Here is a 27,985-nt window from a genome sequence, read left to right on the forward strand (position 1 = left end):
GCAGGGAAGGTCAGTGTCCAGCTTGTAGAGTGGATCTTAACATCAGTGCTTGTTTTGGTAGTAGTATTATCAGGGGGGAAAATAGTCCCCAACAAAATCACAAAGTCATACAGATCAACAAAAACACTTAAAGAGCAAACCCTGACAATAAGGGTGTGGACTGAGTGCTCCAGAGGATCTAGAACTTGTTTTAAATTGCAAGCTGCAATAAGCTGACTGATTCCCTCAAGTGAGGAAGTTATCTAACCAGTTATTTTATATCAGTGGACCTTTTTTTGGTCCTTTGGATTGTAAGTTTAAAACTTGGGAGGTTTATAAGGTCTGACTTAGTTAGAAAGCTGTTCCATATTCATTTGCACACGTTTGTAGTGTACACTTTGATAAATTCAGTGGCCTAAGATCAGTTATTGTAAGTTATTGTGTCAGGTAATGATTGCATAAATGGTCCAGTTAGAGGAAGTATAGCAATTGCCGGTTCACAGAATATCAGATATATTCAGAGAATCCTGCTCACCTAATATGCCCAAGTACATGTTTGAGTTTTTTTCTCCCCTGGAATGTCCAATCCCCCCACGCCCCCACCCTCCCCCGGTTGGAACTAGTTCATATATGCCCCCTCAGCCAAAGAGGGTTTGTTGTAGATCAGTGCAAGGAGGTGGCGCCATTTTGTAGCAGGTCTTGCACACAAAATGGTTGTATGCAACTTGTTAACTCTTAAAAGACCAACCACACCTAGTCCAGCAGAGACAATTAATTGCGTCTGACGAGGTGCCCTTGCAACTTTGATGATACTCATGCAACAACAGCAGAGTGGCACTGAAACTGCACATGGGATAGCTGAAGCCCCACTTAGGACTTAATGATCAGCACATCCACTGGCAGCAGAAGCAGTGCTGCCTATCACGTAATGAGTGCAGGAGCAGCTGCAACAGCAAGGAGGCAACCGCGGCGCGGTCGGCCGGAAGAAGTTGTGCCACAGCTCCAGTCAGGCTCTGGCAGTGACAGCCATAGAGCATGGAGGGGCGGGCTCTCCCGGGGTATCCGCACCTTGTTATTGGTTGCAATCAGACGGTTGTATAACGTACGCACAATTTCGGGCACATTGTCTGAAAATGCGCAAATAACGATAATGGAGGCGGATCTACATCTAGCACCGCTATACGGAGCAAAGCGGACCGTGTAGCCCACATCGTCCGGGAAAAGCACGAAGCCTTTTTGACATAAAAACCCTCATCGACTCACAGTCCTGGAAGGGAAAAAAAAAAAGTCTCCTGACTGTATCTCCCAGGAAAGACGGAAGCCATCGGCAAGGAGGACAACCGCTTTGTCCGTGTGCTGGCAAAGGAAGCCGAGATGTAATATCTTTGAACGGAGGCTAATTGTTTTTACACAGGCAATGTAGCCGATAAGACACAGGAAATCTGGCGGCGAGACACACAAGAGCAGCACGGAGCACTGATCAGGTAAGGAGTCCTGCTTGAGATCAGCTGCAGAGAAGCCATTAGCTGCTGGTTGTCAGTGTTAGCTAGCATTATGCTAGTCACCAGGGCAGCTAGCTTGTTCCTTTCTGAACATCAACCATCAGTGTAAAATGATCTCAACACGTGGCTATAGTTACAGACCGCACTGCTGCTGAGGATGGTTACATTTTTTTTCTCCACCGTTTTGTTTTAGTCTACTGTCCTCCATCCAGGATGGCTAAAAGTACAGTATCAAACAATAACACACAGACAGGACACAGCACACAGCTTCCAGGTGGTCACTCGTTTCCAAGCATTTTATATCATGGAGTAATTTAAGATGCTCATTTCTGTCCAAGTTATCACTGAGCACAAAATCTATAATTTGCTGGATAAAGGTTTGGTGATGTTGTCATACAAACCTGCCAATAATTCCTTCACAAAATCCTGAGATGTGGCAGCAGATGTATGGCTTAATTCCTTTAAATTGTAGATATAATATGCACAGTGAGCTGTTAGTTGGCACATTTTTGTAAATTAAATGATTGTTGCTGTAATCCTACCAGAAACAGATTTTAGATAACAGCTCTTACATCTTGGATCTTGCATCTCTTTTATCAAGTCACTAGTCTCTAGTTCTCTGGCAAAGTTACAGCTCTGTGGGTGGTGTTGCATGGAAAAACCATACCTGTGGCTCAACCTGGTTTATCATTCCAGGTGGCCCTCCAGGTAGAGAAGGACAGCATGTTGAAATAGAGTGCAAAAGTCGTACACACCTTTTTTTTGAATAGTCTTTGTTGTACTGGCATCAGACAAATGCTGAATTTTGTCAGTGTTTTATCTGACTTTAAAAAGGTTAAACATAGTAAGTTGTATTTTTCTGTCCATATACTAAGATAAGCATCTACAAGTGCAAGAGAGGTACTGTCAGGGCATATACACTCCCTGACTACTTTATTAGGTACACATATACAATCTAATGTCATCTAGTGCAACAGCTTTGCCACATACTCTAACTTTGTGATGCTTATATTTGCCGTTTTTTTTTTTTTTTTTTTTTAAATAAAGCCTTCAGAGGTGTAAATTCAATTAAATGTTTACTACTGAGATCATAGTTTATTTTTTATTGTCTACATCTAGGAAATTCACTGCAGGTTGATAAATGCAACACAAAAGTTTGCATGTGTGGCTGTAGCTGTATAACCCTCTGCACATTGCCATTATATCAGCTATAAATGCTTGTTCAAGTGGTCATGGCCCAACACACATACACATATACACTGATGTGCATAGTTTTAGCCTTTGTCATGCATGTTTTTTCAGTATTTTTTTTAAATTACTATGGTCATGAGTATAAATCACAGAGATCTTTTCATGTGCGGGATGCCTTTGGTCACAGCGTCCATTCTGTTGAACAGAAGAGTTATCTGAAGTTTTTGTTAACGTGCTGTTTTAATGGCCTTACATCGCATTGTTGTCATTGTCCCCCCCCACCTGTTCCCAAACAGTTCGCTCTACCCAGTAGCCTTCTGACACTGAGGCTGGAGTTAGTCAGCTGTTGATGTTATAAAAGGCCTTGACACAGTGTGTGCTAACTGACCTGCTTCAATCCTAGTGGTCTAGACCAAAGCTGACACACGGAAGGGAAATGGTATGTCACAGTTAAAAACAATGAGCAAAGGCATAAAGGAGGACACAGCATTCTTCTGTGTCTACCCAGGAGATGGCTTTGGTGGGGGATCATATCTTCCGCAGGGCGGTATTAGCTTGCAGTGTTTTTGTCCTTCTGCCTATGGTGAAACATGTAAACATAGTTGCTCGCATGAGAAATGCTGTAAATTATCGAATCAAAATGTAGCATTCTATGTGGGTTGTCTAAATATTGAGAGCATCCTATATTCTGTTGACTAAGATGATTTTTATGCATTCCTCTGTTTTCTGCTGAGTATGCTAACAGCATTGCCAGCTCTTTCAGCAGCTCACTCTGGCTGTGTCACTCTTGTCAAGTCTAAGCAGTCAAGTACAGCTGCTGTCAATCCACAAAAGTCTCTAGGTGTAGATGACTCAGTAAGTGGGATGGAATAAGTACACATGCACTTTTGACTGGAGGCTGGAACCTCCTGCCCCATAGCAACCAGTAGTCACTTAAGTCATTTGTTGTGCCATGTGCTGAAGCCCAATCAGTTCCTCTATTTTGAACTGCCCCTTCAACTGTACAATATTGCTTAGATAGGATAAGATGGCATGTTCTACGGAGCTGCGCTTAAATTGACGTGGACATAAAATCAAGTGGATTTGGTGACAAAGTAAAATGTTCTTTTTGGTTACTTTCAACTCTGCCACACATTGCGCAGTTTTGATTAGGTTATCACTGAAAAGGCAGCTCTGCTGGTAATGTCTCTTAGTATTCAGAGAGATATTTGCTGCCACAGCCAAAACAACAACAAAAAATTAAGCCAATAAGTTACCCACTCACACTGTCCCCCCACTGCAGGCCAACAGGAAATCATCCATCCATCCATCCATTATTTATACCGCTTATCCCTTAAGGGTCACGGGGGGGCTGGAGCCTATCCCAGCTGTCATTGGGCGAGAGGCAGGGAACACCCTGTACGGATCGCCAGTACAAGAAACTAGTCTCTGTGTAAACATAAAGGAGTTTTGTCCCAAAAAGACTACCTTTGGAAAACACCCACTTGATTTGTTATACTTGGACTGCTGAAGCCTCATGTAGCCTGGAATGCCAAAGAGTGTCAAGGTCTTAACACATCTGGAAAAACACCAGTTGTTCATCGGGTTCAGTTTTAATGTCATTCACCACTTTGACAACATCTTTAAGAGTTTCATGTTACATTGGCACCACATCCTTGGCTGCTAAAGACTGTGGTTCAGTTTTGGATTTGTTAAATTTTTCCAGAATATTTGTGGGCAGTTCTTGTTTGTTATTATATTATTGCTTAATCAGCAGTGGATTGATCCAGGACCATGTCAAGGTTGTTTGCAGAATGAGGTCTGTTGCAATAGTGTAAGATCTCTTGTTTAAGGAGGAGTGTTTTGATAAGCTACATAGGGTCCCTGGTCTTTATAAACATGAAAATGCCCCTTTTGGAAAAAAAAAAAAAACTCAATGCATTTGCTGCAGCAGGCAGGAGGGCTGGAGGAGTGTTGGCATTTTGTTTAACAGCACCTTTCTGCACAGAGCATCTTGTCTGATTATACTGATTTTGTATTGTGCTTGGCTATATTATGTTATGTATGCTTGCATTGCCTTATATTTCTTGTCTGTGCAGTGGGAAGCAGTGTGCTGGACATAAGCCTACACAGAACATTCTTATGGCCTAGGGATTTAATGTGCCAACTGTCTGGGTCTGCAGTCATATTGCTTGCATTGTTTTTGTGATGTCCTTGCTACAGTACTGAAGACATTAACATCTCACACTGTCTTCTGTCTTCCTCTTTCTGAAATCCTAGCATTTCCTTTGTAAGTAAGTAATTCATTGATGATTGTTCCACAACTTCATGCATTGCTCACAATGAAAGTATTTGTACAGTTTTATTTGTAATGCAACACTACTGAAACAGTGTATTCCCATTTTAAATGTGTTGTCTCACCCAAAAGTCCGACATATACAAAATACTGTAACATTACTGATGCTGTGCCGTTAGATTTATCACTGGAATCCAATCCTTGGATCTGCTGGAGTTATGGTTGTGCTGATGGTCAGCTGGTGCACTGGTGTGGAGATGGACATGGCTGGTTGGAGGTGGACAGCACAGGGGCAAGAAAAGGAAGAGAAGGTGGTCGTAGATGTAGTAGATCAATGCGATGTTGTTCCAATGTAATATATCAGTAATCTATTTTACTTAGCCAGCATGGATAACACCATGGCACTGGCACACTGACAGTGTTTATGAAGCAGTGCAGACAGGAGCAATGGTCATTTTTATGAAGGACATTTAGTAAGGTAAAGACAGACTATGCACTATAGAAGAGATTTAAATACAAATAGAAATATGAGAAATGTACACAATATACAAGACGTATACAATATAATAGAAGAGATTACAAAAAAATACAAGAATTACAAAATTACAAAAATTTACAATGTCACTTTTAAATAGAATCTACACACAACAGCACACAATTGTGCAAAGAGTCTAGGACACTTTAAGGTGCAGGTGATGGATAGTGTCCTTGGCTCTGTGTGTGCATGTGTGTGTGTGAGGTGTGTTGTTGGTGGGGTGAGGGGACCGGGTGGGGGGTATGGTGGGGTATGGTCAGTGTTTGTTTATGGTCCAAATTGCCCAGGGGAAGAAGCTGTTGGTGAGTCTGGTGGTGTGGGACTTGACTGACCTGAAGCACTGTCCTGAGGGCAGCAGGTCAAACAGGTGGTGGGCGGGGTGTGAGGGCTCTCCTGTGATGGCCCTGGTTTTCCTGAGGCAGCAGGATCTGGATATGTCATCCAGGGAGGGCAGAGGGCAGCCAATGATTTTTTGGGTGGTGTTGATGACCCTCTGCACAGCTTTCCTGTCCCCAGCTGTGGAGCCTGTGTACCACACACTCAGACAGTATGTCAGTACACTCTCCACAGAGGAGTGGTAGAAGGCCAGCAGCAGCTTCTTGTCCAGATTGTTTTTCCTGAGTATACGCAGGAAATGCAGCCGCTGCTGAGCCTTCCTCACTAGGGCCTTGGTGTTGTGAGTCCAGGAGAGATCGGCTGAGATGTGGGTGCCCAGGAACCTGAAGGTGGTGACAGTTTCCACATGTTCTCCATTTATGAGGAGGGGGGTGTGGTCTTGTCTGTCCTTCCTGAAGTTCATGATGAGTTCTTTAGTTTTCTGGACTTTCAGTGTCAGGTTGTTAGCTGAGCACCAGAGGGACAGTTTCTCTACCTCAGCCCTGTATACTGTCTCATCCCCATCAGAGATGGGGATGCCCCTCCACATCTGTCATGGGTTGTTGTCCATCAAGTAGCCCTCTGTCTTCTTCCTGTAGGCCTCCTTTGCCTGTCGGATGCCTCTCCTCAGGTTGGCTCTGGCAGTGCTGTACAGTGAGCTGTCCTTCACCCTGAAGGCTGAGTTACGCTCTCTGATCAGGGCTTGGACTTCACTTGTCATTCAGGGTTTCCTGTTTGGGAAAACCTAGATACGTTTGTTGACTGTCATGTTTTCTACATAGCACTTGATGTAGAAGAGGACAGTCTCTGTGTGTGTCTCAAGGTCCTGATGTTCAAAGATGTTCCATTCTGTGCAAGCAAAGCAGTCCTGTAGCTGGAGGAGAGCATCTTCGGGCCAGGTCTTGATGATTTGGGTGTTTGGTTTTGATTGCTTTCTGAGTGGGGTGTAGGCCGGGATGAGGAGCAGGGAGAGATGGTCGAATTGTCCTAGGTGGGGGAGGGGCATCATTCTGTAAGCATGCTAATAACTGCAGTTATGTAAATTATGTGAAATCAAGCCTGTCATACTTTCTTGTTACACCAGAAACCACAATGAAAATAGCAGTTCCTGCAAGGGTCTCAGTCCCTCAGTTTTTGCAATATTTTTGTTGAAGCTTGATCCATGGGCTGGCAAGTGTTCTTTTGTTGTCACAGGTCAGGAGCCTGCCAGACTTTGGGTTGATATGGCTGTCTCAAGGTCATTTTTAGCAGCCAGACAACATCTTTTCCAGAGCATTTTTTCACATTTCTACACCCTTTTGCCAGCATAGTAGTAGTTTACAATATCTGTCGCTGTGTTGCCAGTTTAGTGTTGGTTTACAATAAAAACAATAGCAGTGATCTTGCACAGTGTACACTATTGATGACCTTTGGTTTTTAAAGGAAATCCCAACCAAAAATCTGCAATTGAATCCTCTCTATAGGCTTCAAAGGTGGCTTTGAAAAGTCTGTAGCTTGCTCCATCATGGAAGATGGCAGTAGTATTCAAGTGTGATTCACAGCAACTACACTGGATTCCAGCAGTGACCCAGTCTCATGGCAAAATAGCATATCCATAGAATCCATCTTTTCACTTCCTCTGTATGTTCTGTAGTGTAGTGTAGTGACTGCAGAGAATATCAACTCCTCTGTTTCTTGTTACATCCTTCTGCTTTTCCTTATAATTCCAATGCCTTCCTAGTCGGAATATATCTAGGCATTTAAGCATGCTCTGGGTCTAGCATTGGGTTTCCTCCCATGGGATGGGTAAAGCCTTGGCTGCCTTGTCCAGCCCACCCATGCAAGAAAGATGGGTAAGTGGGTATTCAGACCAAAATAGCACCAATGATACTCAGAGAAAGGATATTGGAAAGTTATCATGGCAACTACTATTTGATCTTTTGATGCAAATGATCATCAGGTATACCCCCTACATAGCAGAAATACAGCATTCAAGTAATCCACTAGGAATATGCACTTGCATGTCTGTTAATGGCCATTGCGGCACCTTGCCACATGATGTTGGAGCCCCTGCATTGGCAACCACACTGCGTCACCAGACTGGTCCCATAACAATGAATGAGGTGGCTACATTCTTTCACGCAGTAGGTTCTTGATGTGGCTCAAGGTTGAATACTGAATACAGAGTACCCTGAATACTAAAGGAGTCATATCAACACTCAGGATTTGAACATGGCCCACTTTGGTGCATTGGCACTGACCTCCCCTAAGATATGTAAGATTTCTTCAGGAGTTTAGAGTTAAAGACACTCACACACTAGTTTAGATCAGTCAGGCCATTCCTTCCAATTACCCATATTCAGGTTTCTCTGTTGTTTCCCATATGATTGTTGAAGTCTTCTAGTTATGTGCCTATTGAGTCCCCTAGCAGTACCCTCTTGAGGACCCCACCCAGAGACTCCAAGGCCTTTCTTAGGCCTAGCCTGGCAGGGCTTTTTTGTGTCTGTCTTTTAAAGAGTTCGCATTAATAGCAATTATCTTCTTGTTTTTCAGGTTTCCATTCAGATGTAACTCACATCATCCTGGATAGTCCGTGCATGTCCAAGGTCAGATTTTTCTTTTCAATCATTCCATTCAATTATATTGTATGATATTGATTGTCAATTCCTTTAAAACTCTGTGCTTCTCCATGTTTTCAGGATTGGGTCAAATAAGCCCTAGCCTCTGGTCCATGCAGAGAATGGCTCATGGGTGGGACTCATACTTCCAAAACCTCCCACCTCTATCAGCTGATCCAACAACTTTGAGAAGGACCTCAGAGTCGGAAGGAAGTCTTTCCCAACATTTAGAGAACTTCATTGGACATCATGACTTCACCGACACAGTGGTTTCAAACGAAGCCCCTGCTCCAAACTCAAACTTCAACACAAACTATTTCTCAAATCCCAGTATTGGTAATTCTGGCTCAGACTGCGTTTATCAGAGATACTACAGGGACACACCATGGCAAGCTGATGGAGAACAAATGGAAAAGGATTACTTGCCAAGTTGTGGAAATAGTGATATCTCAGACTTTGCCACAGATGGATTATCAACATCAGTATCATTTCCTTCATCTTTTGCAACAGATTTTCAAGGACTTAAGCAAGACTGTGGAATGCTAGCCACATCATTTCTTGAGGACTACTCAGATGTCAGTAGCTGCTCAGATGCAGATGGTGGTGAAACAAGGCCCTCTTGTAAATTCATTGCAAGTAATTCAGTTCCGAAACCTAAAACTGATGTTTGTACTAAACACCAATCATCAGAGTGGCTTTTCAGCCATACTGGAAATGTGATGTTTCCAACTGAGAATCTGTGCCCTGATATGTCAGAGACTAATGTAATCTTGCCAAGTCCCTCAAATATGAAGGGAGAAAACGTAGTTGAATGTTCACATGATGAGATGAAAAGTCCTGAAAAAACTGTCAAATCTTACACAGGACACGATCAGTCCTCTGCTACTTCTAAAATGGTGACGACTACAGAGAGTGAGACTGTAGAGGATAGTCATGATGGTGATGGTTGTCAAGATAAGAAACAAAAGGAGGATGTCGATAGAGCTTTCACACAAGGGAAACATTCAGACATCTCAGTAAGTGAACATACAAACTTGACTGGTGGAATAGAGGAGTGTCCAGATGGTAATAATGAGGGGGAGCAGAACACTGCAACTGCTCCAAATATAATAACTGCATTTAACAATGAGCAAGATCACTTAAGTGAAAAAGTCCTACAAAAGGAAATGAAGAGACCATTCAACCACGAAAATAAGTTATTTGATAATCTCAACTCCACAGATGATCAAGATCGAGAGCAGAACAGAAGCGAAACCCTAAATAGGGAAAGGAAAGAATCAGGTTCATTAGAAAATGAGCAGAATGCCCCAAATACCAACTCCACTGACAGTCAAGATGAAAATATGAAAACTATTTGTAAGGTGAAAGAAATTAAGTCAAATATCTCTCAATCTTCAGATCCTCAGGGTATCAAGGTGTCACGTTCTAAAGATGCTATTCATGAAATGAGTGAATGCACAAGCATCCTGGACAGCAACAGTCATGATGGTGAATCCTGTTTGCAGTTACCTGAGCTTCAGTCATCTGAAAGCACAGCTCAGGACAGCATTTGTAGGAGCTCTGCTGTGATGAGCGATGGTCAGAGAGGTACAGCAGAGGAGACAAACACCACTTCTTCTCCATATTCAAGCTGTAGTGGTTCTGGTGTTACTTTTGACAGTCTTTCAATTGATGACAAGAACAAACAAAGTGTACAGGCAGAAGGCTCAATCACAGACATAAATCCCTGTCTAGAAATGGAATTGACGGATCCACTAGAAAAGACAACTTCCTCTACAGATCCAGAATGTAGTGGCCCTGCTGTGACTAGTCATGTGGATTCCCACTTGCAGCCAAGTAGCTCAAGCACAAACACAAAGCCCTATTTAGAAAGGGAAATCACCAGTCCACCAGAGAAGAAAACTACAACCTCTTTGACAGATCCAGACTGTCATGGTCCTGGTGTCATAGGTGACAATCCTTCTATTGATACTAGTGACAAGAATGATCAAAGTGTTGCTAGTGACCCAGAGTCAATAAGTAACTTGCACCCTTGTGTAGAAAAAGAATGGACAAGTCAAGCAGTGAAGGACACCACAACCTCTACTAGCGATCCAGAATGCAGTAACCCAGCTACAACTAGTGACAGTCACAAAGAAAGACAGCCAAAGGACTGGACAAGTCCAGTGGAGAATACAAATCCAACCCCTTCTCCAGATCATCAGCAGTCACTACATCAAAGTCTGGTGGCCCTAGAACCACAAAAACATGGTGGAGGTGTAGCTGAAAATGCAAGAGAGTCATTTGAACAGTTTGACACATCTACAGAAGAACAGTCAGAGCTTGGCGTGCTGTACGGTGAACCTCTGTCAAGAGAAGAGTCTTCATGTGACACAGATGAAACAAAACTTGACCCAAGTAAAAGTAAAGAAACGTCACCTCAACTAAAATCCTCCACGCAAATGAGAAAACTTCTGCAGCCTGTTGTAATAATGAAGACCCTAGAGTCCATAAATGGAATGAATAACTCATATCATTGCAGAGACTGCCAACACACGACCCACAAGGTAGATAATCTAATTAAACACCACCATTGTTGCCATTCAGTGCACAGTTTCCACTTTTGCAAGACTTGTAATCTCTATCTGATGAGTAATGAGAAAGCAGAAAAACATGTGTGTGGTGGCAAAAAAGAAAGCCCTGAGCTCTCTTCTCATTGTAGCTCACAGAGGAAAAGAAAACGCCATGGCCGTCACAAGTGCATTAAGTGCAAACTCATGTTTACAAAACTAGTTCAATATATCAGACATATGCGGACTCACACCGGCAAAACACCCTATAAGTGTAATGAATGTGGATCATATTTTGCACAGGCTGGTACCCTGCAAAGACACAAGCGGATACCTGGTAGATGCAAGCAGGCAAAACCTCCAGTTACAAATTCTGATGCTGTTACCACTGAAACTAAAACACCACCACAAAAGGACTTGGTACAGAACAACCCATGTGCAAATCTGCCTAAGTGTTACGTGAAGCTTGTTGACATCTCCAAGACTAATCTGTGTAGTTTATGTGGTAAAAGTTTTTTAACTGAAGAGAAGACCAGAAAGCACGTTCTCAGCATGCACAAGGGAAAGAGTTTGGCAGTTTCATCAAATCAGCACACCACAAAACTCAGTGGTGAGAAACCTCAACAAGTAGAGGATGAGATAAGAGGAAAATATAAGTGTCCTCTTTGTCCACGCCTTTTCAAGTATTCCTACAACAGGGCTCGACATTTGCGTGACTGTGTTAGAGACTCAGTGTTTGGTGGCAAGGATAAAGTTGGTGGTAAATATCGGTGTCCCTTGTGCCATGGTACCTTTACTTTATCATCCAACCGATATAGACATATTAAGACCAGCTGCCTCAGAGAGTGTCTTAATCGACTTGCAAAAGAAAGGGCAAAATCAAGGCAAAAGGTTGAACAGAACAAAACACAGGAATGTGAGCAGAAAATACAGTCGAAGGAAAATGAGCAGAAAACACAGTTAAAGGAAAATGAGCAGAAAACGCTGTCAAAGGAAAATGAGCTGAAAAAACGAGCAACCTCAGCTGCACCAGCTCTCAAGCCTGTTCCACGTTATAAATGCAGTCTTTGTCCAGCAGTTTTTTATCATGCTTCTGGAAAATATAGACATATGAAGAAACATGAGTTGTTTAAACTCACTGGTAAAATGTTCAGGTACAGGAATTCAGTATTCTCTATGTCTAAACCAGCAACCTTAAGTAGTACAAAGACTGACGAGACTATGGATGACTTAAAATTAACCGAAGCAAGTAGCAGTGTTCAACTCAGCTGCCATTTTTGTGGAAAATGTTTCAACACATCACAGTCACTTAAGAAACATGAGCGCAATCACAGAGGTGAAAGACCATACCGCTGTCTGGAATGTGGGAAAGGATTCAAGAAACGTGCCTATCTGATTGGTCATAAAATTGTTCACCAGAAGAGGATACAGTGCACCGTCTGCAGAAAGATTCTTCCAAGTATTGGAGAACTGATCCAGCACAGGAGCTCACATCTTAAGAGAGGAATGCTTCAGTGCCCAGACTGTCCTGTACAGTTCCAGTATCCTGCACATCTCCTTAGACATTTAGACTCCCACAAAAATCGAGAAAACAAGGCACCTCAGCTTGAAGGGAGATCACCATTGAGAGCACAGCAGTCCTCTGAGTCTGTGAAAGAGCAGAGTGGACCAAAGCAGCTACAGTGTTCCTTATGCAAAGAGGTGTTTGATGATGCTCAAGTACTGAGAAAGCATAGTCTTACACACATATCTGGGTCCTCATCAAACCAGTGTCCATTTTGCAAACGTAGTTTCACTAGTCGCCGCTATTTGCTGCGCCACATGAACAAACATACTGGAGACAAACCGTTTTCCTGCACAAACTGCGGAAAACAGTTTTACCGTGACTTGTACCTTAAACTTCACAGTGAGAGGTGTTTGCCTGCTCAAAGTGGACGTCTTGTCACAATGGGATCCAACAGTAAGACCAAGAGACCCTATAAGTGTTCCTATTGCTCACGGACATTTTGTAAGAAAATCCGCCTGAAATGTCATCACAGAGGCCACAAGACCAACACACTCCTTCTATGCTCAAGATGTGGCCAGTACTATGGTTTTAGAAAATTAAATCAACATCAGAAGACCTGCGAGGGAACTGCAGAGCCGAACACTGGCTCTCCTAATGGAAATTTCGGTAAAAGCACTTCTCAGACAAACCAGAGTGTCCGTAAAATGCCTTTGCAGTCCAATGCAACCAAGTTGCTTCAGCTCAAATGCCCTTACTGTACACAGAGGTTCAGGTACAGATCAATACTCTTACGACACATTGTTTCACATACTGGTGTGCAACCCTATGCGTGTATGCACTGTGGCCACAGATATGGAAGCCAGACAATGTGTTTACAGCATGAAGCTTTCTGTGATGGAGTTTACAAAGAAGGGGCTTCAAAAGTCAAAAATGACACTGCAGCAAACTTGTTAAACATACCAACTCTCAGAGAGGCAGCACAGAAACAAGCAGAAGGTGAAACTGAGTACAAGTGCAAATTCTGTACCAAGACTTTCATGAAAGCACGAAACCTGAGGCGTCATATTTTGACACACAATGAAGTTAAGCCTTATCGCTGCAAAGCCTGTGACAGCTGCTTTTCAAGGTATGACCATCTGAAAGTGCATCAGACTCGTTGCAAAGGGAAAAGACCACGATTGGAAGTCTGTATTCCCAAAATCAGTTTAGAAGATGTTGGCAAGGGTTGGCAGAATAAGTTTGGAATTGAGGCTGCCCGAAAGCAGGAGACTTTTGACTGTGAAGTCTGCTCAAGAAGCTTCTCAGCTCAGTCTAAACTTTCCAGACATATCACCATGTTCCATGTTACAAAATTATTCAAGTGTACACGCTGTGGCTCATCATTCGCTCATGAAAAATCTCTGAAGAAGCATAGAAAGATGAACAAGTGCAGAAAGGTCTCCAGTCAAACAAATACTTCTCTACCACTGGAAACTAATCCACCAACAGAAAATGTGGCAGAACCCGTTCAAGGGGTGAGAAATCGAATTCTACAAAGGATTAAGCCTTGTTTTAACAAAAAGTACAAATATGTATGTAGTTATTGTCCCCGTGCTTTTGGAAACAGGTGGCAGTTAAGTGTGCACACCCGCCTGCACACAGGAGAGAAGCCATTTGCCTGTGACTATTGTGGTCAAAGATTTATACGGAAGGATTATGTGCAGCGTCATTTCGCGAAGTGCACCAAGAAGCAGCAGCAAAGTGTTGTGCTCTGTGACAGATGTGGAGGATTTTTCCCTAAAGTCAAGCTTGAAAATCACAAAAAAAATTGCACTTTAACTCCAAGCTTATCCAAGTCATCTGCTTGCCAAAGCCAACAGGCATCCTCGCAAAGCCCACCGAAAGGCTTTTCTTGTGCATACTGCAGTTCCCGTTTTTTGCTATTTTCACAGCTCCAAGAGCATTTTTTGAATGCGCACAAGCTGGAAACAGTGGTTCCACCGGAGTCTACCGTGCCCCTACAACACCACCTGTCAAATATGCCAAACATCAAGGAAGAGCCTGTGGATGAGATTTGTGGTGAACAACTTAATGATAGCACTAATTTAATCTGTAATTTAAATACAGCTCTTGGTGGTGAGGTACCCAAGCAATTTTTCTGCCCAGAGTGCAATATGTCTTTTGCAAGTAAAGCTGGACTAACTGGTCATGTTCGTGTGCACTCAGTGGAGCATCCTTTTAACTGTAAAACATGCAAGCGAGGCTTCTGGAATAAAAGTCTTCTCCGTAATCACTACAGGAAATGTAGATTTGGACGTATTTCAGAGAGGAATGCAATGCAACACCTGGAGGCCCCTTTGAAAGCAGAGATCGATTTTGCGCTGAATGACTCTGTTCTGGTGTTCAAAGAAGGCTCCACAGAAACTGGTACTGGAGTGTTGCAGACTAACTTTTCCTGCAAAGATGGCTTGATGGAAGAATCCTCACAAAATTCAGAGGGAAATCAGGATGAGGTGCAAAGCAACTCAAGTAAAGAGAAGAAGACTGTGCAGTACCAATGTTCAGAATGTGATAAGAGCTTCACAGATGGTTTATTGCTCATTAGTCACCTTGAAGACCATGGAAGACAGGAACAAGAGAAAAAGCGCAATACATGTACCCAGTGTGGAAAGGTGTGCGCCAGTCAAGGAAATCTTGAAAAACACATGAAAATGCATGGATCTGAACATAAATACCCTTGTCCTGACTGCTCCAAGATGGCCTACAGCTTATCTGATCTTGAAATCCACAGAACATGTCATGACCCAAATAGACCTTATGCTTGCAAACTGTGTAGTAGTAGATTTTGGACAAGACAGTCTTTAAGTAATCATTACAGCGAAGAGCATCCAAATGATGTATTCACTTGTCGTTTCTGTAACAAGACCTATGAAGTTAAAAAATCACTGACAAGACACTATAAAAAATGGCATCAAAAAGAGCAGCAGGATCTTCAGGAAAAGAGCAGCACAGAACAACAATCCAATAGTCAAGTAAGCACAGCTGGTGAAAGTGATGAGGATGAAAATCACGGCAGTGGGGACAGCGATTCAGACTCGGCGCCATACTTCCCATGCCACGTGTGCGGCAAGACATTCCCAACATCAGAAAGTCTTGAGGACCATCAGCGGTGTCACCTGGGTGAAAAGCCACACGAGTGCGAAGAATGTGGAAAATGCTTTTTCCAGGCATCCCAGCTGCAGCAACATCAGCGGATGCACAAGTCTGAATTTCAGTGTCAGGCATGCGGCAGGGGTTTTGTCTCTTTGTTTGCACTGCGTAAACATAAGCATACTCATGGCAAGAGCCGTCCATACCGCTGCTCTAAGTGCCACTTCAGTTTCACAGGACCCTCACAGTTAGCAGAACACATGATTACCCACCGTGAAGAGAACTTCCCATGTGACATATGCAATCGTGTGTTTCTCTCCAAGAGTAGTAGAGCTGAGCATCGAAAAAGCCACTCAAAGTCAGGTGACCATCTCCCGCCTTCAGTTTTGATGCCAGAGCATAAAAGCTCTCCTTCACTCTCTGAAAGCTCATCAGTATTCACCAAAGAACTTAAATATCGCTGTGGGGTTTGCAATGACCGTTTCAGAGACCCAGAGGAGCTCTCAGAGCATGGTTGCTTGGCAGCCAAAGAGCGCCCATACTCATGCTCAGACTGTGATAAACATTTTCTGCATGCATCTCACCTGAAAAAGCACCAAACCACCCACCAACTGTCATGGTCAAGTTGTGAATATCCGTGCAATTGGTGTAGCAGCAGTTTTTCCTCCTCTCAGAACTTCCTCCGCCATCTCAAGACCCATGTTGATACTGCAGCAGACATTAAACATAACGCTGAGAGTAAAGATAGAGAGCCTTTCATATGTCCAGTTTGTCATCAGTGTTTTGCCAGTGCCACTGAACTGATTTGTCATTTTCCCACGCATCCCGATGGTACATTTGTGTGCAAAATTTGCAAAATGACATTTACCTCTGGAAGCAAGCTCAAACAACATGAGTGCTGTCATCTGACATCAACTACTGAGTATGAATGCACAGAGTGTGGCCAGAGCTTTTTGGGAAGCGATGCTTTCCGCCAGCACCACTGTTCTCGTCAACAGCATGCAATATTGGAGTCCAAGTACTCAAATCCATCAGCTAAGGAGTCACCTCCAACCTATTATCAAGTAGCAGGAGATGAGGAGGAGGTTGATGTCACTGGAGATGACTTGTACAATTGCCCATATTGCTCAATGCAGTTCTCCTCCAAAAGTAGCCTGTTGGAGCATCAAAACAAACAACACCTAAATAAGAAGCCATTCAAATGTGAGCTTTGTGGAAAAACCTTTGCAGTGCGGCGGTACCTCAGAGAGCATGAGCGAAGGCATCGTTTAAAACTGGCAGCTCAAAAGATAGCTCCATTGGCTGAAGACAAGTTGAAATGTTCCCATTGCCACAGCGAATTCAACACACCGCAAGATCTGTCTTTGCATATGAGACTGCATGCTGAAAAGGAAGTTGGAGAGTACCGCTGTGATATGTGCTATAAGTCATTCAGCCACTGGTCTCTTCTTAAGCAGCATCAAGAAAGTCATGTTGGCCAGGTTGTATATGAATGCACAGAATGTGACAAAGCCTTTGCTTTTCCTCACCTACTGGAAGAACATCAACAAACTCATGCTGGTTCCTCTCAGTAATGATTGTTAGGTGCCATCTACCTTATCTTCCCTTTGAATAACTAACTTAAGTAACTTGAACTCCCTTTCATGCCTTACATCAGACTACGTACCTCCACCTGCAATTACAGTATAGATCCACTTTGTATTTTTGGTCCCCCTACTGAACAATGCTCCTGACTCATGTCACTATGACAGAGCATCTTCTCCTTAGTTTCTATAGGTACTGTACATATATTTTCAGTTCTAATATTGGTATTTGTACACGGTAAATTAGCCACATAGTTTCCTGACAGTGTTTGTAAATGATGTAAAAGTTTTGTAAAGCTGCTAAATATTCTGTGATGGATGCAAAGAAAGCATGATGGGATAAGATGTTTATAAAATATCTTGGAGAGACTTAAATATCTGATCAGATATGATCATTTTTGATGTTAAACATTTATTTTAAAATAGTTTTAGTCTGTTTTGTTGTCAATATGTAAAATGGACTTCAAACTAGTTGTTTTAATCTACTGGTATTTTCTATGGTATGACTATTAATGTACTATAGATAATTTTGTAATTTTCAGTTTTGCCTGTGTTTATCATGGGTTGTATTGTTTGATATTGATAACTATCTTGTACAGATGCTCAAAATGTGAGTAATTGAATATCCTTTTCACAACCCGAGGATGTTACTTTTCTTAAGAAATTTGAGTTGATGCGTTCAATTAAGAAGTAAAGTCAACTTGAAAATGAATTTGTCGGCCTTGTTTAAATTCCTTTTCACTGTATGGGAGTTTCTTTTTACAAAAAGCTTCTTATTGTTTAACCAAAAAAAAGATTTAATAAGTTCAATTAACCCAAAGAAGAGCTGACGGGATTGGTCTAAGTGAAGCCGATAAGCCGGCAACATCTACACCCACAGAACACCACATGTAAACCACTTGGTATGAGGAATGAAAATTCTCTTTTCGCTTTTAGTAAATACTACTGCTAAAAACAAAAACAGTAAATACTTGCTTTTATATTGTACGTCAGCAGTTCCACTTACTGGAGGGAAGATATAGTGACTCTTGGGTTTGTGGTTATTTGAAGTGCTAAAAATAAGATCACAGATATAATAGTAAACAGCATTTAAGTAAGAGCTTTGAACACTTTCTGTGTGGAGTTTGCATGTTCTCCCTGCATCTGTGTGGTCTTCCACCAGTCTAGGATGTGTTGGTTGAGTGAACTTAAAGCTATTTGGTTGTCAACAATTAGCCCTCAGATAGACTGGTAACACATCAGGGTACAGCCTACCTCTCATCCAGTAAAGATTAACACTGATGCAAACCTATCTTTATATAAGCAGGTAATCCTAACTGTATCATAATTTTTATTATTTATCCATTTCTAGATATTTATCTGTGGACTGATAAATAGCTAAACTCTCTGCAATTACTTTGTACCCTTTCCAGCTTGATGCAAATTAACAAGTATTTATCGTAATCCGAGATTTCTTTTTTAAGGAGTATGCTTCTCTCCTAGCTATAGTTGGTGTGTCTTATTTATGTAACCCTTTCTTGTAGTTTTCTCTATGCTAATTGGGATATGTGGTCCCCAGTGCATGATTGGATCCAGAGGGGCATGTCCCGCCCCTCCTCCTGTGCCTCCTGCTTCCCTATTGATGGCTTCCAATCCAGCTCCACCAATCCCTTGGATGCTATTCAGAGACTGAAACCTACATAAGTGCCACCAATCTATTCCCAGATGAGATGATGTCTGGTAGATTATGAGTATGAACTAGTTAATAATAACTAGTATTATTTTTGAGGCATTTGTAAATCTACCTGGGGACTGGGCAAGGTATTCGGTTTTAAAAATGAGAAACTACATAGATACATGCTGTTTTTCCACCACAAGCTAGAGGTTGGGGTAGAAAGGTCAGCAGATGCTTCTTGTGAATAGCAAACTCAAAAGGCTTAAGTGCTATTCATTGGTTTGATTCCAGGTTTGCCAACTCCTGTTTACAGTTAGTGTTTGTTAATGCCATTAGCCAGGGGGTTTTCCAACCTACCCTTACTGTTTGAGTGATATTTTCAGTATGGACAGTAACAATGCAATTATTTGTGTGTGTAATTAGCTAAAACAGATTGCAATTGCAAACAGTGTTTGCTCATAATTGTAACTTAGATGAGGATCTTACCACATTTTAAAACATAATGTAGAGCATTCCAAAGGGTTAATTTCCTATTTTATGCCATTGTACATTGAAATAGATGCAATCTGTCTGGCAGAGTTTAAACAGGTTAGGAAGTCCAGGTGAGTTAATCCCTGTGCTGAAGAGACAGTTGAAGATAATGTGGTCATTGGAACCAACTTGGCTTTCTGTACCTCAACTTAGTACTCCCAACAAGATCCTGATGTAGGTCTATGGGTGTAGTTTGCACTACTGAACATTACTTAATGGTCAAAAACAACAATGATGCAACATTGTGACTAGAAACTGCACTGGTTCCTTTTCTGCTTGGTCAACCTTACAGATGACATCACAAGACCAGCCTGGCAATGTAGAAATCTGAATGTAAATTAAATCATGCTCACAGTGATTGCCTCTCTGAACCTACTGCTGAATAGCAGTCAGAAAGGTTCTTGCACAACATACCCTCATGAAGAAGACCTTATATAAGCGGTTGCACACACTTTCTCCATTTTATGACTTTCTCATGTTGTTCAGCCAAGTACATATGTATATATGGAAACGACTGAGTGTCTGCTGCCTGTGTGCAGATCCACAACTGTCAGCGTCTGTCCTGGAGTATGAGCAGAGTTTATTACCAGGGAAGAGAGATGGCCCACAGCTCATTTTTGTCTTGTAACCCCTAACTGGTTAATCCGACTCTGCTAATGTAGCAACCATTAGTCAAGTGAAGTACAGCTAATGTTTGCCTAAAGGACACTGCAAAGCCCAGGGCCATTCATTTTAAATTTGTATTAATTGTCTTCATGGGCGTCTGAATGTATGCTTTCCAAAAATAATAATAATACATAACAATGCCATTGACTGATTGAGGTCACTGGGTACATTTGCAAGAAAAAAAATATAAGGCATTTTTGATGCCCTAGCGCACACAGTGAACGTAGACTAGGTAAAGAATACCAAGGAGGTATTGCTGGATGTAAACATTTCCACATTACTTACAACAGGTTGAATTACAAAGTCAAAAGTTTGTGTGGGACGGGCACCTCACATGACCTGCATTTCTCACTGTGGCCACAGCGCAGTCGCACAGCGCACTGCTCTCCTGGAGCACTCGAGTAAACTGCGCCTGCGCCGTGTAGACCCACGGTGTCGCCCCGCGCCTTCTGCAGCTGCACCTCACAGCTCTCTGCTCGGTTCTTCCTCCTGGCACAGCATCACATTTGTTCACCACAGAGCTGAGCTGTGCTGAGCTGAGCTGAGCCGAGCCGAGCCTCTTTTCCCTCGAGAGTTTATGTCTCTGCATGGACAGATGTGTGCCTCGTCAGCTCTTGTCCTCCTGCTCAGCCATTGTGGCTCCTCTTTGAAGGATATCGTTGAGGCTCCTGTGGCTGGTGAGTACATGAAGATAGGAGCGGTTGGTTATTGTGCAGCAGCAGCTTCATAGGTCATGGAAGCTAGCTCGCTAACGGTAGTTATTCGTTTCTCCGGCCTTCCTCGGGAACGTGGCCGGCCACCTCCTCCTTAGCTTTCACTAGCAACCCTTGTTGGATATTTGGACAGGACTTAGGAGGGGGATATGTGTATGGGGTAGGGTCAGATGCCAAGCTAGCAAACGTGTGTTAGATGAATAGCGCCTATGGGAGACGCTCGTTAGCCTGAGATTAGAGCTTGTTAAAACGATACTCTCTGTATGAAATGGTAAGGTACATTATTTAGTGAAACAACATCGCTATGTTCATGTGCCCAGCATTAGCAATCTAGCGTAGCTTAAGGTCCCCAATGCCCATTGGTGGTGGGTTTTTTCTTTTTGTTTTTCTTTTCCCAGCAACGATTCTGTTCCTGTGTGTTGTGTTTAGGTCCACCTAATGTTTGTGGTTTTACTGAACTCGATGTCATTTGCCCAATCAAATAATGTAAGCTGTGGGCAAAGTTTTAATTGTTAAGTTTTTATAGATAACTGATAAAACCACAAGTTTGGAATTCCAAATATGTATACATTCTTAATAGTAAAGTGAGGGGTCCAAGTATGCTCCACAATGGTTGACATGAAACTTTAATCAGACTCTCTAATGACGCTTTTAAAAATCCTGATTTGTTTGTGGTGCATGTGGATAAGTCAAACATCATTGCTACACAAGTATGGATTTGTGTATGAGAACTGCATTATCTGTGACAATTAAAAGTCACGCATATTCTTTGACTAACTTCAGTTTACCCATGAGTCTGAGACGAATCTGTGTAACAGGTTATTGTCATTCCTTTTCAAAAGTATGGAGCATGACACACACACTGGGCACAGGAGGAGAGTTTTAGACCATTTTCTTTGACATCAAGCCTCTGTGCCACACCCAAAAGGCTTAATTGAATCAATCAGTGTTCCTGTTATTATTTGTATGATAAATACTTTTTGTACACTTAGTATCTAGTTAACCTCCTAATGTGGGACTTCTAATGCCAATGATATTTCAGTTCTGTAGTACCTTCATGACACACTGGAAAGTTGTCCAAATTGCAAAAAGCATTTGTCACATCAGCTTTCCCTCTATCCAGGTCACTGTAGCTGTTTTTGCTTTTTGTCATCCCTCTATATGTATTTTAAACTGATCTGAAAAAATAAAGCTGACTAACTAACCTTTGGTAATAAATATGGGTGCACCCCCTGTAGCTGCTTCATAATAAGAGCTTTGCAGTGCCTCAGTGGAAAGCTTTTACTGTGAGGTGGGACTGGTTATATCACATTCATGCATTGGGAGATTTGTTTGATTTGAACAGCTGTCTGTTGAGATTACTTCACTAAACAGACACAGCAAGGTGCAGAACAGTGTGAGCTTCAGCAAAAGTCCATCAAACTTAGAACATTACCTTCATGGAAAATGTTGGTGTGGTGGTGCAGGGGATATGCAAGTGACTCTTGAGTCAGAGTGGATTGATAAATTTGATCAGATAGTAATCGATTAATCTAAGTATTAATAGCCTTTATTTAGTCTGTTATAATGGTTTAAAACATTAGCCTGGCTTGACCTCACAGGGTCTTCATCAGAGCAGAATTAATGAAAACATCTTGATTACACTGGATTTATTCATTATCCCACCACTGAATGAAATCACCAGCAAATGAATACACAACAAATTATATGAAATTGAATATGAAAGAACAATGTCTTATCTGATGATAAAAGTGTTAGGGTAGCCCTAAAAGCAATTGTAGTACATGTAATAAAATTCTAACCATAGCAATAACAAAGTCCTATTTATTAGGTTTCAGTGCTTTTCTGTAAAAGGGGTATATACTCTGTTATTTCATTCAGATGTAGATGTTCCGCTATGTTAAAGTGATGTGTTGTTTCATGGGCTTAAAAGGCCCTGCACAGGTGTTTTTACTCATGCTGCCATCACACAGCATCAGCAGAATAGGAAGGACAAAAAAACACCCTTGAGTATTCACACATTTTTCCAAGGTAGTGCTTCCGCTGTAGTCACACGAATTAAATAGTGTCAGCTCACTGCTTTTGTTGTGTTATGTATTTGTAGCAGTTTGTTACCAAGTAAAACCAGATACAAACAAGTATATTTAGCGCCTATAAAATTAGATGACTGATTATATTAGTGTTCATATGTGATATTTATTTTGATGTAAATGCCAGCAAGGATGCATCTGTTGCCACTTTGCCAACAGTTTGTTGATATGTTTATAGTTCTTCTCACCAAGTGGGAGATATCATTGCTGTTGGAAAATCAGAGCCTGATGAGAGTGCATTATCCCATTTTGGCTTGGAATTACGGACTGAACAATATGACTTGAACTCAGCATTATATACACTAAGGCTTAGGCTGAATTTTGGCTGCACTACAGTGGGATTTGTGTGGTATATCACTACATATACCAGAAAGAATGATAAAAGTGTAAGTTGTCCGACTGTAGCATGTGCAACAAGGCTTATAGAGTTTGAGTGAAATGTTAATCTAAGACTCTACGCACCAAGACAGTCCAAAGAAGATAGTCAGCCACATCAAGAGAAAATACCCATGTAGGTGTACCTTGGGTGTGTAAGGCCTTTACGGTGCTTTTATAGTTTCCTGCATGACTACACATGTCTTGCCACTTAGTTTTTCCCTTCAACACAGCTCAGTTAAGACTTTCCTGGCTTGGACCTGCTCAGAGGCAGGATCACTATATTACAAGTCTGCATGATTTTTTCCCCCTTTACTGTGAGGATAAAATGGAAATGCACCTGATAGTGTTGAGGCTAAAGCATGCTAAACAAAGCCAGTAGAAATGGAGCGTAAATCTGCAGCTGTGGGATGTGGTCCAGTTTCTGCAGGGCCTGATGGATTTGCTGACCACTGGCAGGCAGGGGGCTATGACTCTCCATGCTGAAAACCAGGGCATCCCTCAGGTGTTCTCTAGAGTTAGATACAGGGAGAAAATGGAGGCCAAGGCAGCACAAACGAATCATGGCCTCTTCTGTTTACTGCTCACTGGTTCAAGTTAAGAGCTTGTTGAAAGGAAGCTGGTAAGGCATTGCTCCAGTTAACAGCAGTTAACAGTGTCTTGTGTGAAGAAGAACTATATTGTTTGTCTTATGGTTTAAAACAAAGCTCACAATCTATTTATTTTCATTCTTGTGTTCCTCTTGCTTTTGATTAGTATCCATTTTTGAATGAATGAGAAAACGTATACTGGTATACAAGTATGCCATTAGAAGGATTTTAGATTTTAAAATAGTATATTTAACATATTTGCAATTAATGTGAAAATTGTGACTGAATGTTTTTAGTTACTGACACCATTGTGTGTGTTTTGCAGGGAATTGCCTCGCTTGACCACAGCACCTGGATTGCCTTGCTGCCACGATGCTTGGATTACAGGGAAACACTTCATCCTCCAAAGTGTTCCGTTGTGTGGCTTGTTCAGCCACCTTCACTGGACTGGCCTCCTTGCTGGTACATCAGGCAACACATGCAAGTGCACTCTCCAAGGTCGCTTCCCCGCCCCCACAGCCAAACATCAGTCCACATGAAACACTGTTTGCAAATGTGGACTCATCCAGTGAGCACCCCAGTCCAACAACACTCTTGCCTGAGAGCCCTTCACCCTCTTTTTATATTTGTGATTGTGGAGAGGAATTTCAGGACTTCAGTCTCATGCTGGAGCACAAGCGTTCACATGTCTCTCAAATTCAGCTGCTGCAGCCTCTGGATAACAATATTGTTCTCTCAAGTAGAACAGGGTGTGATCAAGTTTTCCCCAGCCAGCACGAATCATTCAGTCCAACCATAACCCAGCCAGGTTTGGTCCTTAGTTGCCCCTCTACCTCAAGGTCCCCAGCTGTCGAACTGCCCACATTAACAGACCATAAAGCAGATGTAAGCCTGCAGGATGACATTGCCATAGTAACCACTTCTCAAAGCCAGTGCACACCACTCCAAGATGACAGGGAGAAAAAACACGATAACATATCAGCCACAGCAGGGCAAATACCAGAGACTGTAAAAGACATGCATTTCCAGGACAAAAACAATTCTGTGCTAAGCAGTAAACAGGGTGAAAGTTTGCCTAAAAATAATGCACTAATGAAGATGCTGGCAACGGCATACATGAAGCAGTTTCCACCTCTTCAGTCTCAAAATCAAAATGACCACACTGTCATCCCCAAACAAGAAATTGTCCCTATTGATATAACACCAGGAGCAAAAACTGAGGTATCAACCCCAACGATCAACGATCTCTCTATTGCACAGTTGAGGCGACTGCTTGCAAAACCCGGTATAAAGACAAAAGCTCCATCCATTAGCAGAATACTTGAGTCCAGTAAGAAGAGGGTTGTCTCTCTTACTAAGACTTTCTCACCTGTTGTGGTTCTTGAAACCCGTCAAAAGCTTATGGATCCTATGAGTAATGGCACATATGGGAGGTATCAATGTGGCCGCTGTCGCAGGGTCTTTCAAAACTTAGACAGACTGACAGAGCATCATTTCTTGCACAAAAAAGAGAGGATTAAATGTTGTCGCAGATGCAAACAGCTGATCATTGGGCGACTACCTTTACCTGACAATCATGTTTGCCCTCAGTTAGGAAACAGGACAATACAGCCCTCAAGTTCTTTAAAAAACAAGTTACCGTTTGTGCAAAAAATAGTGCCATTCCATAGGCTCAGCAACACAAAAAAAGTTTTCTTTTGCCCTTTGTGCAAGCACAGCTACGCACGGAGATGGAACCTCAAAATGCACAAGTGTCAAGGCACAGGTTCAGCCCTCCCTCTGCAAGCCAGTAGTCCCATTCAGAGTATGCCAGTACTGAGATCAAACAGTGCAGGCAAAACAGATACAGAAGTTAGTGCTGGATCTAATTTTGCCAAGAGTATTGCTGTGGGCACTGAAGTCACTGGATGTATCAAGGTGGAAGTGACCTCTCCAAATTCCGACCAGTCTGCAGGTTCACAGTTGGCATGGACTCATCCAGCAAAGAGCTTTTCACCATTCTACCCCAAACACTCAATGATGGAACACCACAAAGATACCTCTCTGTGTGGGATTTCTCTCCAGCAAGAAGAGGAAAACAGCTGGGATGCAGCATCAGCACCAGCTGAGAATGAAGACAGTAATGAAGGGCAGTGGACGGTGCCCTTGGATGATGAAATGGAGGTGCTTAGTTCTGGAGGGAAAGCTGGGGAAGACAGAGAGGTGAACACGTCGGTATCAGTTGAACATGTGGACACAACGCCTGTTAGCCTGCGCTATTTTGTCAGAGATGGTGTAAAACGTTACCCTTGTAACAGGTGTCAGAAAACCTACAGCCGGGCATCTACATTGAGGCGCCATCTGCGGCTGTGTGGGTTCAGGCCCCGTGGACTTGGGACTGTAGCACAGAGTGGTAGTCAGGGTGCCATTCCACTAAATGCAAACAATATGAAGCCAATGTTTGCTTGTTTTGTTTGTGGGAAGACCTTTAACCGCAAAGATAACATGATGGTTCACAGTAAGAAATGTCAGTTGCATCGAGCGTTGATAGACGTGGATAGAGGGACTATGCAGCAGAGTTTGTCAGGCAATGCAACAGATGGTCAAACCCAGGAGGATGACGGAAGCAATTGGGGTATCATGTCGCTGCCCTCTGTGCTTCCAAGGAGGGTGACGTGTGAGTGTGGGGTTGGATTTACATCTCCGAGGCTTCTCCTGGAGCATCTGCAAAAACACGCCCAGGAATCCTACACATGTCCAACTTGTGGAGAGACCGTTAGCTCCTGGGCAGACTATGAAGTTCACCTGCAGATTCATATGCATCCTCATCACCAGCTGCTGAAGGGACTACAACCACAACGATCACAGCCTCTATTACTTCGATTTCAGCAGCAGCCTCCTCAGCAGCAGCAACAGCCGCAGCCGCAGCCGCAGCCACAGCTGCCTCCTCAGTCAGTGCATCAGCCTGCACAGAAGCAACCACACACACAGCAGCTTCCGAATCCCATAAAAAAGCAGCAGCGGATTGTATGCACGCGATGTGGCAACACTTTTGCCACTCGCTGTTCCCTTCGAAGGCACATATCTTGGAATCGATGTAAAGGTGGGCGGGTCACAAATCTACCCACAAATCCACCAAAAACCTATCACTGTTCTCACTGCAACTCTGATTTCCCAAACACAATCAGTCTTCTATTTCACCAGAGGAGCGGAGCTTGCAAACCTGCCATCAAACCTGTGCGTTGCCCTGTTTGTCTCCGCTGGTTTGGCACTGTGGACGGTTTACAGAAACACCTGCTCACTCACAAACAGTCTGAATCATATCGCTGCGATGTCTGTCAGGGTACTTACCCTAACCTTAAATCACTCAAAAACCACCGCAGGAGGATTCATCGCATCATGGCTGGAGACGCAAAGCCACAAACACAAGAACAGCTGACTTCTTAATGACACTGAAAAATGTATAACATGGGAGTGGTGCATTCTTAACAGAGAGCATCTTGTTATAGTTTGTTTTTTCCATGTTTGACAGTTGTACTTTCTTATGTTGTACGTACTTACTTTCCAGGAGACATTGTACAGCTGTATAAGGTGATGTTTTTTTAAGCAACTCTTAGGGGTGTGTCATAGTAGCTTGCCACTGTAAAAACAAAAGCTTTGATATATTGTACATTTTAGTTCTATCAAGTTAACCCTCATATTACATAGTGTCATTAGCCTGTAAATGTTTGACTATTTGGTAATTACACTTTTATCACAGAGGTTGTGATGTAGCTTGTTGGTGTTCCTGGTGTCAATAAACATACCAGTGCGTGAAACATGTATATCATTTTGTGTGATATTAGATCTTATATCTTCCATAAAGGCTTTAAGGGAAAAAGTGCAGCATTAACACAAGAAGTTTTTTTATATATACATTGTGTACAAAGTGTGTTTTAACACGAAAACTATCATATCTGTAGTATCACAGTGACCCCAGGGTTTGTTTTTCAAACTTACTAACTGCAATCAATAAAGCCTGTAATTTTTGTTTTACATTCTGTTTACAATCACGTAAGCATAACATATTTATCTAATTCTCATGTCCCTAGAATAAAATGCATGACACCATAGAACTGAAAATGCTAATTGCTGCTATTCCAAACTGCACTAGTAAAAAAATAAG

The 27,985-nt window shown here is 42.4% G+C and overlaps 2 protein-coding genes across 2 annotated transcripts; both read left to right on the forward strand.

Annotated features, from left to right (window-relative positions):
• Positions 1-944: 944 nt before the first annotated feature.
• znf1035 (zinc finger protein 1035) lies at positions 945-17,934 on the forward strand. Its single transcript, XM_018686881.2, has 3 exons — positions 945-1,463; positions 8,390-8,442; positions 8,536-17,934. Exon 3 carries the CDS (start codon positions 8,568-8,570, stop codon positions 17,211-17,213), a length of 8,646 nt encoding a protein of 2,881 aa, XP_018542397.1. The 5' UTR covers positions 945-1,463; positions 8,390-8,442; positions 8,536-8,567; the 3' UTR covers positions 17,214-17,934.
• A 2,510-nt stretch (positions 17,935-20,444) lies between these two features.
• im:7147486 (zinc finger protein 836) lies at positions 20,445-27,855 on the forward strand. Its single transcript, XM_018686989.2, has 2 exons — positions 20,445-20,750; positions 24,167-27,855. Exon 2 carries the CDS (start codon positions 24,214-24,216, stop codon positions 27,265-27,267), a length of 3,054 nt encoding a protein of 1,017 aa, XP_018542505.1. The 5' UTR covers positions 20,445-20,750; positions 24,167-24,213; the 3' UTR covers positions 27,268-27,855.
• Positions 27,856-27,985: the final 130 nt, after the last annotated feature.

The sequence above is a fragment of the Lates calcarifer genome, linkage group LG15 (assembly GCF_001640805.2).
Source record: "Lates calcarifer isolate ASB-BC8 linkage group LG15, TLL_Latcal_v3, whole genome shotgun sequence".
Lineage (NCBI taxonomy): Eukaryota > Metazoa > Chordata > Actinopteri > Centropomidae > Lates > Lates calcarifer.